Genomic DNA, 14205 nt, shown 5'->3' on the forward strand with positions numbered 1-14205 from the left:
TCCTTTCCTCCCAGAAACTGCTTTTTGTTGACTGTTTTGTCCCAGCAATAAGAAGCTAACTGCTATACAAAATTGGCGTCAATAAATGGGATCATTGCTGTGATGAGCCTGATATTTTGTTTTTGGTCTTTTAGAATGTGTGTGGGAAGAATATGGAAGGATTTGCAACTTTCAACTAAAGATGCCTTGCAGTGTTGTAAGCAGAGGTTGATGTTAAGAGTTTGAAAATCCTAAATGCAGAGATAATTGTGGACTGTGAAGGCCTGGTTGATATAGTTTCCAAGAGGAAGGAGAGAACTTTGTTGAAACTGGTATACTTTTGGAAGGTTGACTATGTTTTGCCCATGTCCTGAGAATTTGAGCAAAATTGAATTTACAAGTAATGGATTTATGTTCTTGTCAGAAATGTGAACAGAAAGATGAAAAGTACAAAGTTAACATAGAAGGCAATGTAAGCATGTATAAAGTTATAGGCACAGAGACTTGTTTAGGCTTTTTAAACTGCAATTGTTAAGGAGATTACCGGCATTAAAGGTGGGCTAATGGCTCTGCACTGTGAAAGTGGGAAATATGCTCTCCAGGTAAAACCTAACACATGGAGGGCTCAGCTAGTGAGAATGCAAATTCCTTTGAAAAAAGGGGGTCATGAAGGAAGAATGCTGAAGGAGTATCCTGTTCCTCAAGGTCAAACTTTATTCTCCCCTGGATTTACAAATTTGAATATGCTGCCCACCTGGTACTCATTTTGGAAACATTGTAATTGCAATCAAATCAGTTATGAAGTGAACACAGTTCCAGGAGTCTCTTCAATGTTGGCAATACGAAGCAGGGTTGATACCCCTGTATGAAGGAAAAACAAGACCATTGTATGTAGCTATGAAGATGAACCATGGATTTCAATGGAGACCCCAGAAGTTGTGAGATACCAGGACTGCAGGATGGCCACATGGAAAACTGCTAGCTCTGTATTGGCTGAATTTTCCCTGAGATCAAGCAGAAAAGCCAAGGGCTAAAATGTTGCCAAAGTCTTTTGAATCCAAAGGACTTCATCACAGGTCCCAGATCCTATATAGAACTGTGGTTGTTTGATATTTACCTACTGGTTATTGATGTTGCATTGGTCTAGTCTTTCTTCATTATTCCTTCTTTTTGCAATGGCAATATTTACTTTGTGCCATTATGTGTTAGAAGTATGTAACTTGTATTTTGATTCTGTAAAGCTCACAATTATGAGACAGTCTTGAATCTCAGATGAAATTTTGGACTTTTGAATACTTGGGATTAATAAAGACTATGGGGACTTTCAGAGTTATACATTTTGCATTGTGAGATGATCATGAGTCCATGGTGGCCAGAAGTGGGATGTTGTAGTTTGAATGTAAATGTTTCCCCATAGCTTTAGGTATTTTTTGTTAGACTTCTTTCTTGGTCCCCAGTAGGTGAAAAATTTTAGAGGTAGAACCTTTCTGTAGGAGGTGTATTGCTGTGGCAGACCTTGGGGTTGAAGAGTCCAGCCTTACTTGTGCTCAGAGCTAGTGTGCATTTGCAGATGTGTGATGTGACGTGGTGGCTTTTCTCAGCCATGATGAAGCTTACCCTCAAACTGTAAACCTGAAATAAATCCTTTTCTTCTATAAGCTTCTGCCACAAACTGTCTCTTAGTGCTACTAGACTATAGATAGACAGAACCTTTCGCAGAGGTAATATAGAGATAACATAAGTCTGCATAGCACTAAATCTCTCATGAAAACTAACCCCAGCACATAGAAGAAACAACTGCCATCCTTCAGTCACTAGATTCCACATTATCCTGTCATCACACTTCACATTCTTCACTGTTGCTAGGTACCCTGGTCACTCTTGTTTTCCCAAGATTCAGGTGATATTTTTCTTCTTGTGAATTAAAATAGAGTCTTTGGTTCAAATGCTGTGATTCAGTTTGAATTCTTGAGGGAATTCGTCCCACTGGGCCTGTGGATCTGAATACTCCACCCACAGAACTAAACACTATAGTGGCTCCCTGTAGCAACATGGTATCCACTCACTAACAGCTTCACTAGATGGAGCAAAGTAGGTTGAGAAAGAAAGCAGAAGACTTCTGAAAACAATGAATTGATGTGAATCAGTTATAATAAGCAAGAGCCTGGAATGTTTAAACTTTAAATTCTAAAAATGTATGTCTAAGGAAGAGAGAGATTAAAGATTGCTAATGTGTTTGCATGATACAACACAACACAAAATTATTAAGTTAGCAGTCCTATAATGTTTATTCACTGCTCAGTGTTGAATTTTTAAAATATAATGATATGTAAACTTGTTTTAACTTTGACTGATGAAGCCTGAAACATCACTGTTAACTCTTCAAATGACAATATATGCAAATAAGTATAAAAAGACTAGTTTCTTATAAAACATATTGATTTACTATTGTATGTAGTTACCATGGTAACACCTGGAATGAATTACTTCATCTAAAATATTTCTCCTTTATTGTTTATATCTTACAGAAAAATTATAATTAAATAATGTTTGAGAAAAATTCTTGAAAATGCTAACATTTATTTTACCTAAAAAATGGAAAGTGATATATTATTTATTTGATATGTAGGGTGATTTCATAGTAAAGTAAGCATAGAGTGTTTAATTTTTAACTATTCTAGAAATTGGCTTTACTTTATGCTAATGTGGACTTGGTTTAAAAATGTAATATATATTTAGGCTAACTTCTCTATTGGTAATGTTTTCTTACACAAAATACATAGTACATTTTTAAAAGGGTTCTAGTGAATAAATGCTAGATCATGTTTTTCATTGGGAATTAAATAATCATATTTAATATGTCCATTATGCTTTTCTTTATATTTCATTGAAACAAATCTTTAAAAATCAGAAATAACCTACCATATAATAACAAGAGTATTTCAATTAGAATGAAATATCATGAATGATTTTTCAGATTGCTTAAACAGATTATTCGCTTTAATTCTACATTTTAGTAATTCTGGACATTTCATTGTTTTGGGTTTCTCAAATTAATAGTGATGGACATTTGCTGTGCTATATTAGATTTGTGTGTGTGTGTGTGCATGTGTGTGCTTGGGCAAATTTATACACCCCATGTACACATAAGTAGAGGCCAGAGGAGGACTTTTGCTATCTTCCTCTATCATTTTTCTACCTGACTTCATTGAAACAGAGTCTCTCAGTAAACCTAGAGCTCTTTTTTCAATAGGCAGGTGGACCAGGACCACAGTGTTCCTCCTACATCTGATCACCTCAGTGCTGGGGTCCAGGCATGTTTGTGACCACACCTGGCCTGGCTTGTAATGTTGTTTCTGGTGATAGAACTCAGTCCCCATGCTTGCACAGGCAGGCATTCTTTCCACATGAGCCTTCTCTCCAGTACCCGTGTTATATTACTTACAGCCAGTTTAAATTTTTCTGTGTGTTTTATATGTACATGAACTCTGTTCTCAAATGGGAACATAAAATGTGTAATTAATATAATTTGTCATTTTAACCCTTTCTAACTTTTTAAAATTTTTGTAGTCAGTGAATACAGTCAAGTTGGTAACATTGTTAGCCTCCTCCCTTCTTGGGGAAAATGAGTCATGCATTTTGTGGTTAGCCTTCAGTTTGGGGTAGGAGGCAATGTCCCTGTGTGTCATGACCCAATGTGTGGCTCTGACATTCTTTCCATCCCCTCTTCCACAAATTTCCCTGAGCCATGTTGGGTTCATTTTAAGTCTGCTTCAGTGTTGAGATCTTGGGAGCCTCTGTGTCTCTGGATATCTGGTTTGGTAGGGGTTGATTGTTCTCTGTGTCTATCTCCTTCACCATTGTATTGGTTCTCAGTTTGCCAAGAAAACAGAATTCTTGTATGTTTCCCCAATCATTCTTAGTTTCAGCTGGGGCCCTTTTGAGGTATGATGGGGTGGTGTGCTCCTTAGGATCTGTGTCTATCTGAAAAAGAGAAACAGATTCTCCGATGGAGAGTAAAGTTAGCACCAAATAAATGTGATAATAATTATTTTTTAGAGAGTCTAATTTTAAAACTAGCCTTTATTGAAACTCAAACTCAGTTCCTTTTGCTTTAGTTCATTAAGAGTCCTTGACTTCACCTTGGACTATCTCAATTCCAATCTTTGCTATAGTGTTCTTATCACTTCTCTGCCTGCTCTATCCCTGCCCTGTCACTGGTCTTAACTGATCTCTCCAACTTTCATTGTGTTCCCTTTATACCATTACATTCATCAGCATCTGGCTAATCTCTTTAAAACGTAAACAATTTTAGCTAGTGGCATGCCTGGAATCTCAGAATCTCACTGAGGCTAAAGGAGACTCATGTGTTTGAGGTCAGTCTGGGCTACACATAGAAATGTCATTTCAAAAAAATTATGTGGGCTGGAGAGATGGCTTAGCGGTTAAGCACTTGCCTGTGAAGCCTAAGGACCCCGGTTCAAGGCTCGATTCCCCAGGACCCATATTAGCCAGATGCACAAGGGGGCACACACATCTGGAGTTCATTTACAGTGGCTGGAAGCCCTGTCCCACCCATTCTCTCTCTCTTTCTATCTGCCTCTTTCTCTTTCTCTCTCTCTCTCTCTCAAATAAATAAATAAAAATGAACAAAAAAATCAAAAAACAATTATGTGCCATGTCATTTCCCATAATAAATTAAAAGCTGTTCTTATGTGCTCTAAATAAGCTACCAGATTGCTGATAGAAAAATCACTTCCTGAGATTTATTCTCTTCCTTCCTCACTCCTCTTGGTACTCAGCACACTGACCTCACATCTCAGTCACTTGCCCAGGGGATCCGCACACCTGTGACTTTGCACATGCTGATCTCTGTGCAGGCAGGCCTCTGCCCTGCCTTCTCCACCTGCTAGAGGCTCACTTCTGTCTTTTGTAATTTAGTTCATCTCACTGTCAGCTCCATTGTCTTTGTTCCTTGTATGAGATCTTAACCACATTACTGTGCATTTGAATTGCATGTTTAGTTTTTTGGCACCTTTAATTACTCATTAATTAACTCATTGACAGAAGAATCTCTTTGGACCATATACTGAACTACATATTGAACATTTTTGTTTATCTTACTCTTTTGTAATTAGTAGTCAACTCCTAATTGGAAAATAAGAAACTTAGAATGTGGGGATGGGGAAATGGTTCAGCAGGTAAAGTGCTGGCCTCAGATTCATAAGGACCTGAGTTATGTTCCCTAGAACACACATCAAAAAGCTTGCCATGGTGAGATGAACTTGTAATCCCAACACTGGGAGGCAGAGACAGAGGAGCTTTAGAACTTGCTGTCTATCTAGTCCAGCTGTCCAGTGAGCACCAAGTTCAGTAAGAGATCATGTCACAAAAAATAAGGTAGAAAGCTATTGAGAAGACATTCCTCAGTGAGTGCCTCAACATGCATGCAGAATCATGTGCCGTACATCTGTACGCATATGTGTATCCATGCACAAATGAACATAGATACACACATGCCCCCACAGGAAGAAAAATAGATTTGATTTTGTTTAAACTGTGTCCCTTCAATTTCCTTTTACAAAATTGAGATGAAATTGGCCATTCTAGTTGGCTTTTCAAACACATATATTTTTTTGGTTTTTCAAGGTAGGGTCTCACTCTGGTCCAGGCTGACCTGGAATTAACTCTGTCATCTCAGGGTGGCCTTGAACTCATGGCGATCCTCCTACCTCTGCCTCCCAAGAGCTGGGATTAAAGGCGTGCGCCACCACGCCCGGCTTCTAGTTGGCTTTTTGTCATTCAACACTTCATGACTCACATTTCTATATCTTAAAAGAAAATATTAATAACTGCATCATATTCTACATATTAGTTATTAAAGTCATCATCTATTTTTGATAATTTATGTCACCTCTGCTGTTTTTATATGCAAATCAATGCTAATGTGAAAGTATTTATACCTACACAAAGATTACATTATGGTAATCCCCCTAATCTTAAAAGTCCCTGGACTATGATGACCAGAACAAAGAGTTCAAGTGGTTTTAATATTTTACATGAATATTAAGCACTCATGAAGCATATACCAAGGAATAGTCCCACTAGCCACGAGAGACAGTGCCTTTTATTAGAGAACGTTCACCAAATCTGAATATTACCACCGAAGATATCATTAAATCTATTTGCAAAGCACTTGCTAATTATTCTTTGTTAAATTTATTTTTCTTGAGAGATTGCATTTAATATTCCCATTATCTTGTTTCACTTTTGTACCTTAATATGCTGACTAAATTGATTGTGACAATTGTGGCTTCACAAAGAAGGCCAATGCTCAATTCTAATTACACATGTGTACACAATTGGTACACGATGCTGCAAGTATAGTAGGGGTTCATTCAAATCTAGTTGGAGTAGAAAATGAGGAATATATTACTTAAAATGAAAGTATGTTTTTTTTTTTCTTCCCAACAGATGATTCTGCTGCAGAGAGCTTTAATGGCAATGAGACTCTGGGGCACAGCTCAGTTGCATCAGGGGGAGCACACTGCAGGGAGATGGGAGACTCCAACAGTGATGGCAAAGCTGGGCTGGAGCCCGAAGAACAGCCACTGAACCTGAGTGACAGTCCCCTCTCTGCACAGCTGACTTCAGAATACAGAATAGATGAACAGAATAGTAACGGAAAAAACAAATATAAGAGTCTGTTAGTTTCTGACCTCAAGATGGAACAAGAGGCGAGAGAAAATGGAAGCAAGGTAAGATTGTACTGCAATTTCCAGATGACTTTTAAATTGGCCAAGAAGATTAAATAGAAATACCTGTACATAGGGGATGAAGGTAATTGTCGACAAAAATATGTAAATCTAGTCAAGATACTCTGTTACTTGTATTCACATATATTGTGTGTCCACAAAAAAGTAATCTCAGGACTAAAATTGAGCCAAACGAATCATGTATCAAAACTGTGGGTATAAGCTGGAGATATGGATTAGCAGTTAAAGCACTTGCCTATAAAGCCTAAGGACCCATGTTCAATTCTCCAGGTCCCACATAAGATAGTTCCACATAAGACAGACACACAGGTGACAAAAGTGTACAAGGTCACACATGCACACAATGTGCCACAAGTGTCTGGAGTTCGATTTCAGTGGCTGGAGGCCCTAACATACCAATTCTCTCCCTCTGTCTCTTGATCACATAAAAAAAAAAAAATCACAGAAAAAGAAAAAAAAAAAACTGTGGATTTTTTTTGATACACATAATTCCTTGATTTAATTTGTTTCATTTCCACAATCTACTTATAGATCTGTTTCTAGGGATTTTCCAGGCTCAAGGGTGAAAGGTTTAGTATCAGCACTCAATTTGAACTATAAAAAGATGACTATTTCATTTCTATAGATTGGGTGGGTCTGTGTAGCAATTAGGTTCCAATTAAATTCTCTGATTTGTTTTGGAGGCCTGGGGTCTTAACTCAGCAATTTACTTTATGAATGCCAGGTGCTGACGTCCAAGATAAAATTTGTATATTAAATGAATAACTTATCACTTGGGATGTAGAGATAGTTCAGTAGCAAAAGGCACTTGCTTGGAAAGCCTGCTGGCCTAGGTTGGACTCTCCAGTACTAAAGTAAAGCCAGATGCACAAAGTGATTCTGGAGTTCATTTGCAACAACAGGAAGCCCAGGGCATATGTATTCTTTCTCTTTCTCTATCAAATAAATACTTTTAAAAAGAAGTGATTTATCACATAGTTCATCATATTATCTAAATTTCAAGATTTTTGTACTAAATGAAATGACAACTTCCTTGTTCTTAATTGCTTTATTTAAAATTCTTAAGTGTAAATTTTTCCTTCTCCATGATGGTAACTTTACTGTGAATTTTTTGAAAGTATACTTTGGAACATAATTGAGGATTTTATGGAATGCTTATTTTTGATATCTGCCCTCACCTCATCCTCAAAGATAACTTGCTTTTGACATAGATGTTATAAACAAAATGTCTCAGTCTAGATCAATTGCTTACAAAACTGGCTTCTCTTAAATCTTCTTGCCTGAGGTCGTGCTGTTCCATACTCAGTTGGGTAAGGCGGGAGCCTTTATCAGACACAAGCTCTTCTGCCTGGGGGAGATGGTTACAACTCTCGCTATGACAAATGCCTAAGTGCCTTCTTCAGCTATAGCCAGTCATACAACACAAATGAGTTTATTATTGATAACATGATCCATGTCACTGCAGAGTTCACATAGAAAAGACCATGTTTTTGTTCTTCCTTACTTTCATAAAGATTAAGTAATCATGAAACATATTAACACAAATAGGACATCTTTTTTCAGATTTTTATTTATTTATTTGCAATCAGAGAAAGACATAGGAGAGAGAGACACAGAGAGAGACAGAGAGAAAGAAAGAAAGAAGGAAAGAAAGAAAGAAAGAAAGAAAGAAAGAAAGAAAGAAAGAAAGAAAGAAAGAAAGAAAGAAAGGGCATGCCAGGGCTTCCAGCAGCTGCCTGCACCACTTTGTGCATTTGGATTTACGTAGATACTAAGGAGTTGAACCTGAGTCATTAGACTTTTAGGCAAATTCCTTAACCACTGAGAAATCTATTCAACCCCACAAGTTCTTTTTTTTTTTTTTCCTGAAAATTTCATTATTTTTTTTTTCCTTACAGCTGAATAGACTCAAATTGGGTATATTTACCACATGTTTATTATACCTTCATTAATTGATGGGCATCTAGGCTCATTCCAATTCCTACCTATTGTAAGCAGAGCAGCAACAAATATGGTTAGCAAGTACCTCTGTAGTAAACACTGGAGTCTTTAAGGTAGATGCCCAATAGTGGCATAGCTGGATCAAATGGGAGATCTACTTTATCTTTTTCAGGAGTCTCCACACTGATTTCCATAGTGGTTCTACAAGTTTCCACTCCCACTAGAAGTAGGTGAGGGTTCCTCTTCCCCTGCAGCCTCACCATGATATGTTGTCATTTGATTATTATTTTACTTATTAAGCAGAAACTTTGTATGGAAACATCATACCATCATTTCCCTCCTTCCTACTCCCACTCCACTGAGGGCTATCCTTAGTGAGTTTACTGGTATTCACCATGGAGTTATGGTTATGAGTTGTGAGAGCAGCAGTCAGTCATTGTGGGGAGGACAATGTCTCTGAATATTCCTTCCCACCTTGTGGCTCCTCCATTCTTTCCACCCCCTCTTCTGCAAGATTCCCTGAGCCTTGGTGGGTGTACTTTAAGTTTATTTTAGTGTTGAGTTCTCAGCAGCTTGTGGCTTTCTCCTTTGGTGCATTTTGAGTCTCCTCAGTGTCTGTCTCCATCACTCCGGCCCAGATTATCAGGCTTGCCATGGAAGCAGCACGCTTGCTCATCTTGCCAGTTCCTCTGTGGTTTCACCTGGATTCTGGTTGCTGTGTGAGGGGTGGTTCATCTGTCAGGGAGTAAGCTATCTAGTGTTGACTTGTTGGTATATTATTGTTGTCCTAGGTTCTCACTGATTTCTGAAAAAGTAAAAATAAATTACCCAATGGAGAGTTAGATCAAGGATAAGTTAAAGTCAATAAGCATTGTTTTTTTAGAGAGATTTTGATAGGTGTAGCCTCAATTTGGATGCAGGCTCTTGGGAGCTTCTCAGTGGAGTCCAGTATCTTGGTCTCCATAGTGTTATGACTTGGTTCTTAGTTCCAATTATGGGTTCCTTTCCACTGAGCAAATCTCATTGCCAATCAAAGAGCCATTGGTTATACACCTAGGCTTCATGTCACTATTGCATAGGTGTGTACATCTTGTTCAAGTTGGTTCTTTTCATTTAGCAGTGCGCCCTGCTTGCTTAAAATACTGTTGACCATTTTCCCCAGCAGTTCACGGAGAGTTTTTTCATCACTATATGGTCTAACAATCTGAGAATTGGCTTCCTTTCAGATTCAGATGGATCTCTCAAAGTTCTGCACTGGCAGCATGCAGTGTCTTCAGCAATAGGGTCTTACCTTTTACCTCAGGTGGGTAATCAAGTGCTATGACAGTAGCCTGTTTTGTTTTGGGGATCTCATAGATCTCTCCAGTCAATAGTTCTGTGTAAACTATAACCACTTTCTGATACTAAGAATTTCAAACCAGAGCCAAATGTTTGGGGGTTAGGCTTCATCCCACCCTATCTAGGGCCCTTCTTACCAGATGATCCCTCCATGCTACTATTGAAGGTTATATATTTTATTTTACTGTCCAAGAGGAAGATTTCTATGGTACCAATTCATGTTTTATTTGACTTTGTGTATATCTCCCCCACCCTCCTGTTTCCTACCACTCTTGTCTGTCCCTCAAGTTATCTGTCAGATATGCCTGCAACTCAGGCTATCCCAGTTTAGGAACTTCAGATGAGGGAGAACATGTGGCATTTGTCTTTTTGTGCTTGTGTGAGTTCACTTAGTATGATCTGTTCCAAGTCTGTTCATTTTACTATAAATTTCATTATATTATTTTCCTTAGTTCTGAGTAGAATTCCATTGTGTATATGTACCACATCTTCATTATCCATTTTCGAAATAATAGACATCTGAGTTGATTCCAGATTTTAGCTATTTTGAATTGAGCACCTATAAACATGGTTGAGCAAATATTTCTGCAGTGAGGAGTGGAGACTTTTGGGTAAATGACCAATAGAGGAATGGCTGAGTCCATTGATAGCTCAATTTTCACTTTTTCTAGGAGTCTCCATATTGATTTCCATGGAGGTTGTACAATTTTGCATTCCTACCAGCAGTGACTGAGGGTCCCTCTTACCTTGCATCCTCACCAACATTTATTGTCATTTTATTTTATTTTTTTTTAATGATTGCCATCCTTTTTGGTGTAAGGTAGAATCTCATAGCTGTTTTAATTTGTATTTTCCTGTTGGTTTTAAGGGTGGTGAACATTTTCTTAGGTGAGTAGTGTATTAGTCATTTGTAGTCTGTTGGCTCTGTTTATGGTATGTTTGTTGGTACAAAAGCTTTTTAGCTTCATGAGATGCCACGGGTTGAGTGTTTAATTTCCTGGGCTACTGGTATATTGTTCAGAAAGTCTATCCCCACTCTTATATCATGGAGAGTTCCACCTATATTTTATGCTATAATTTGAGAGTTTCAGATCTTGTATTAAAGTCTAAGCCATGTGGAGTTGATTTTTGTGCATGGTGAGAAGAGTGTGTCTGGTTTCATTTCTCTACATGTGGTTGTTCAATTTGTCCAGCACCATTTATTGAAGATGCTATCTTTTCTCCAGTGTTCATTGCTGTCATCTTTATCAAAGATCAAGTAGCTGTAGTTACATACAGTAAGGGCTGGGTATCCCACTCTTTTCCATTGGTCTATATGTCAGTTATTATGCCAGTACCATGTTATTGTGGCTTTGAAGTATAGACTTAGATCAGGTATTGTAATACCTCCAGAGGTGTTTCTTTTGCTGAGGGTATTTTTGGATATTTGGGGCTTCTGCCATTCCATATGAATTTTGAGAATATTTTTGATATGTCTGTGAAAAATGATGCTGCCATTGTTATTGGCATTGTGTTGAATCCATATATTGCTTTTGGTAGAATTGACATTCTCACAATATTAATTCTACCTATCCAAGAATATGGAAGGTCTTTCCATCTTCTCATGTCCTCCTCAGTTTCTTTCTTGAGTATTTTTATGTTTTCAGTATATATATCTTTCACATCCTTTGTTACTGTTATTATAAGATATTTGGTTTTTTGTGGCTACTGAAAATAGGAAAGCCTTGCTGATTTATTTCTCTGTATATTTTCCCCCTTTCATATAGGAAGGCTACTGAATTTTGTGTGTTGATTTTGCATCCTTACACTTTGCTAAAAGAATTTTATCACCTTCAGAATTTTTATGGTAGAGTCTTTCAGGTCACTTATATACACGATCATGTCATCTGCAAATTGGGCTACTCTGACTTCTCCCTTTCCAATCTGTATTCCTTTTACATCTTTCTCCTGTCTTACTGGTGGCACCAGGACTTCTAGCACTATGTTAAAGAGCAATGGTGACAGTGGGCACCCCATCTTGTTCCCAATCTCAATGGGAACTCCTTGAATCTTTCGCCATTAAGAATGATTTGGACTTTATGTGCTATCTAGTAGACTTTATAATGTTGAGATATAAACCCTCAATGCCTAGTCTCTCCAGTGTTTTAATTATGAAGTCATATTGTATTTTAGCAAAGGCCTTCTCCACATCTACTGATCATATGGTTCTTGTGTTTAAGACTATTTATGCCCTTATTAATTATATAACAAGTCTGAATTTTAAGCATTTTGGGGCATGAAGTTCCTATCCATTATCTCATTTGATGTTGGTATCTGGGCTTTTATTAAGTAGCTTTCTCAGCACTATGACCATCATGAAACACCACACATTTTTTAAATTGTCCAATTTACACACATTAAATTTTCCCAATTTAAACTTGGAATTCTTTGGCTTTTTAATTTTTTACCAAAGATATCAGGCTACCAGAGGATAAATAGACAGGCCTTTTCTCTATCTTTGCCAATGCTGTCTGAGATAAATGAACTGATTACTTTTTCCCATCATTTGAATGTAACTCTAAGGTCAAGACCATGATTCTCACCTTCCTTAGGACTGGCTTGACTTACAAGTGTCTGAGTACAGAAGGGCTTCAATATCTAGTTCGTACAGTACTTTGAGTAAAACCAACAGAGAACAGAAAAGGCAAAGAACCATTGGCACTCTTGTCTCAGCATTAACATAAGCCTTAATCCTGGTTTGTCAGGTTTTTATCATGAAAGGCGTTTTTCATGGCTAAGATCCATGCCAAGTAAGTTAGGTAGTGGTTTGCCCTGAACACCCTCAGTAACCACTTTGAATAAATACAATACCATTGTGCAGATCATCAAGGCTCACTCCAAACACACAGGCCTAAGCAGCATCAAATACAATTTGGGTTCCTTGATGTCTTGTGACTCCTTTTTCACTTTTTATGTTTAAGATAGCTGGTACGTTCAGATTATATCAGTCTTCTTTGAAAACAGCCTTCTCCATAACTCCTTTCTTGCCAATCTAAGCCACTTGTTTGTAGAAATTTTAATGGTCTGCATAAGGATACAGAAGACAAAGCATCACTATTGTCCCTTTGTTGAATTTTGTTTCTAGAGTCATTCTTAGTTTGGCCTTCTTCATCTTCTCATTCACTACTATGCTAGGAACTGTGCTCATTAAATTGTGATAGCAATGCATTATGTATTAAGATTTTCTAAGAGTAAACTTTATGTGCAGTAGATGCATAAACAAAATATATGACTTTATAAAAAGTGATATAGATGTAAAATTACTTAATATGTTAGTTACTTTCCTGTGGATATGTATATTGAAACATTGTTGTAGGAAGACATATGACTAAAATCCAACACTCTGGAGGCTGAGGCCAAAAGATCAGGAGTTTGAATTGAAGCTAGTTTGGGCTACAATATCTTAAAAAACAAATAAACAAACAAAAAAAAAGAACTAAGATAAAAATACCATGCTGCAAAACCTCAAATTTATACAATTAAAACTATGTGATGCATCTTCAGCAATGGAATAGGCAGCAGGAACAGATCACAGAAATATCTTAGAAATCATTATTTCTAAGACTCTTATGTTTTTTTAAATCTTTATTTATTTATTTGAGAGCGACAGACACAGAGAGAAAGACAGATAGAGGGAGAGAGAGAAAATGGGCGCGCCAGGGCCTCCAGCCTCTGCAAACGAACTCCAGACACGTGCGCCCCCTTGTGCATCTGGCTAACATGGGACCTGGGGAACCGAGCCTCGAACCGGGGTCCTTAGGCTTCGCAGGCAAGCAGTTAACCGCTAAGCCATCTCTCCAGCCCTCTAAGACTCTTAATATAAAAGACTGTGTGTGTGTGTGTGTGTGTGTGTGTGTGTGTGTGTGCATGCGTGCGCGTGCATGTGTGTGTGTGTGTGTGTGTGTGTGTGTGTAAGTTTCATGTTTCAAATACAGGAAATTACCCATTCCTATATTACAAGGTTAAGAATTTTAAGTTACAAAAAGAAGTCTGTTCATTCATTTCATGACTTGATACTTAGAAGAAGAGAACCTTGAGCTTAACAAGAAATGTAAGATTGCCATTTTTCTTCAGTTTGGGTCTCTTTCTAGCCAAGGCAAAGGGCCTTGCATGCAGACAAAAAGACTTGCAC

At 37.7% G+C, this 14205-nt stretch overlaps 1 protein-coding gene across 7 annotated transcripts in view; it reads left to right on the forward strand.

Annotated features, from left to right (window-relative positions):
- Nol4 (nucleolar protein 4) overlaps window positions 1–14205 on the forward strand; it is a 416619-nt gene that overhangs the window by 247659 nt on the left and 154755 nt on the right. For all 7 annotated transcript variants that reach the window (XM_045134935.1, XM_004666761.2, XM_004666760.2 and 4 more), the window contains one exon: window positions 6454–6737. In XM_045134935.1, the coding sequence (XP_044990870.1) occupies window positions 6454–6737 (284 nt within the window). The remainder of the gene's footprint in view (window positions 1–6453; window positions 6738–14205) is intronic.

This window comes from Jaculus jaculus, chromosome 15 (genome assembly GCF_020740685.1).
Source record: "Jaculus jaculus isolate mJacJac1 chromosome 15, mJacJac1.mat.Y.cur, whole genome shotgun sequence".
NCBI classification, from domain to species: domain Eukaryota; kingdom Metazoa; phylum Chordata; class Mammalia; order Rodentia; family Dipodidae; genus Jaculus; species Jaculus jaculus.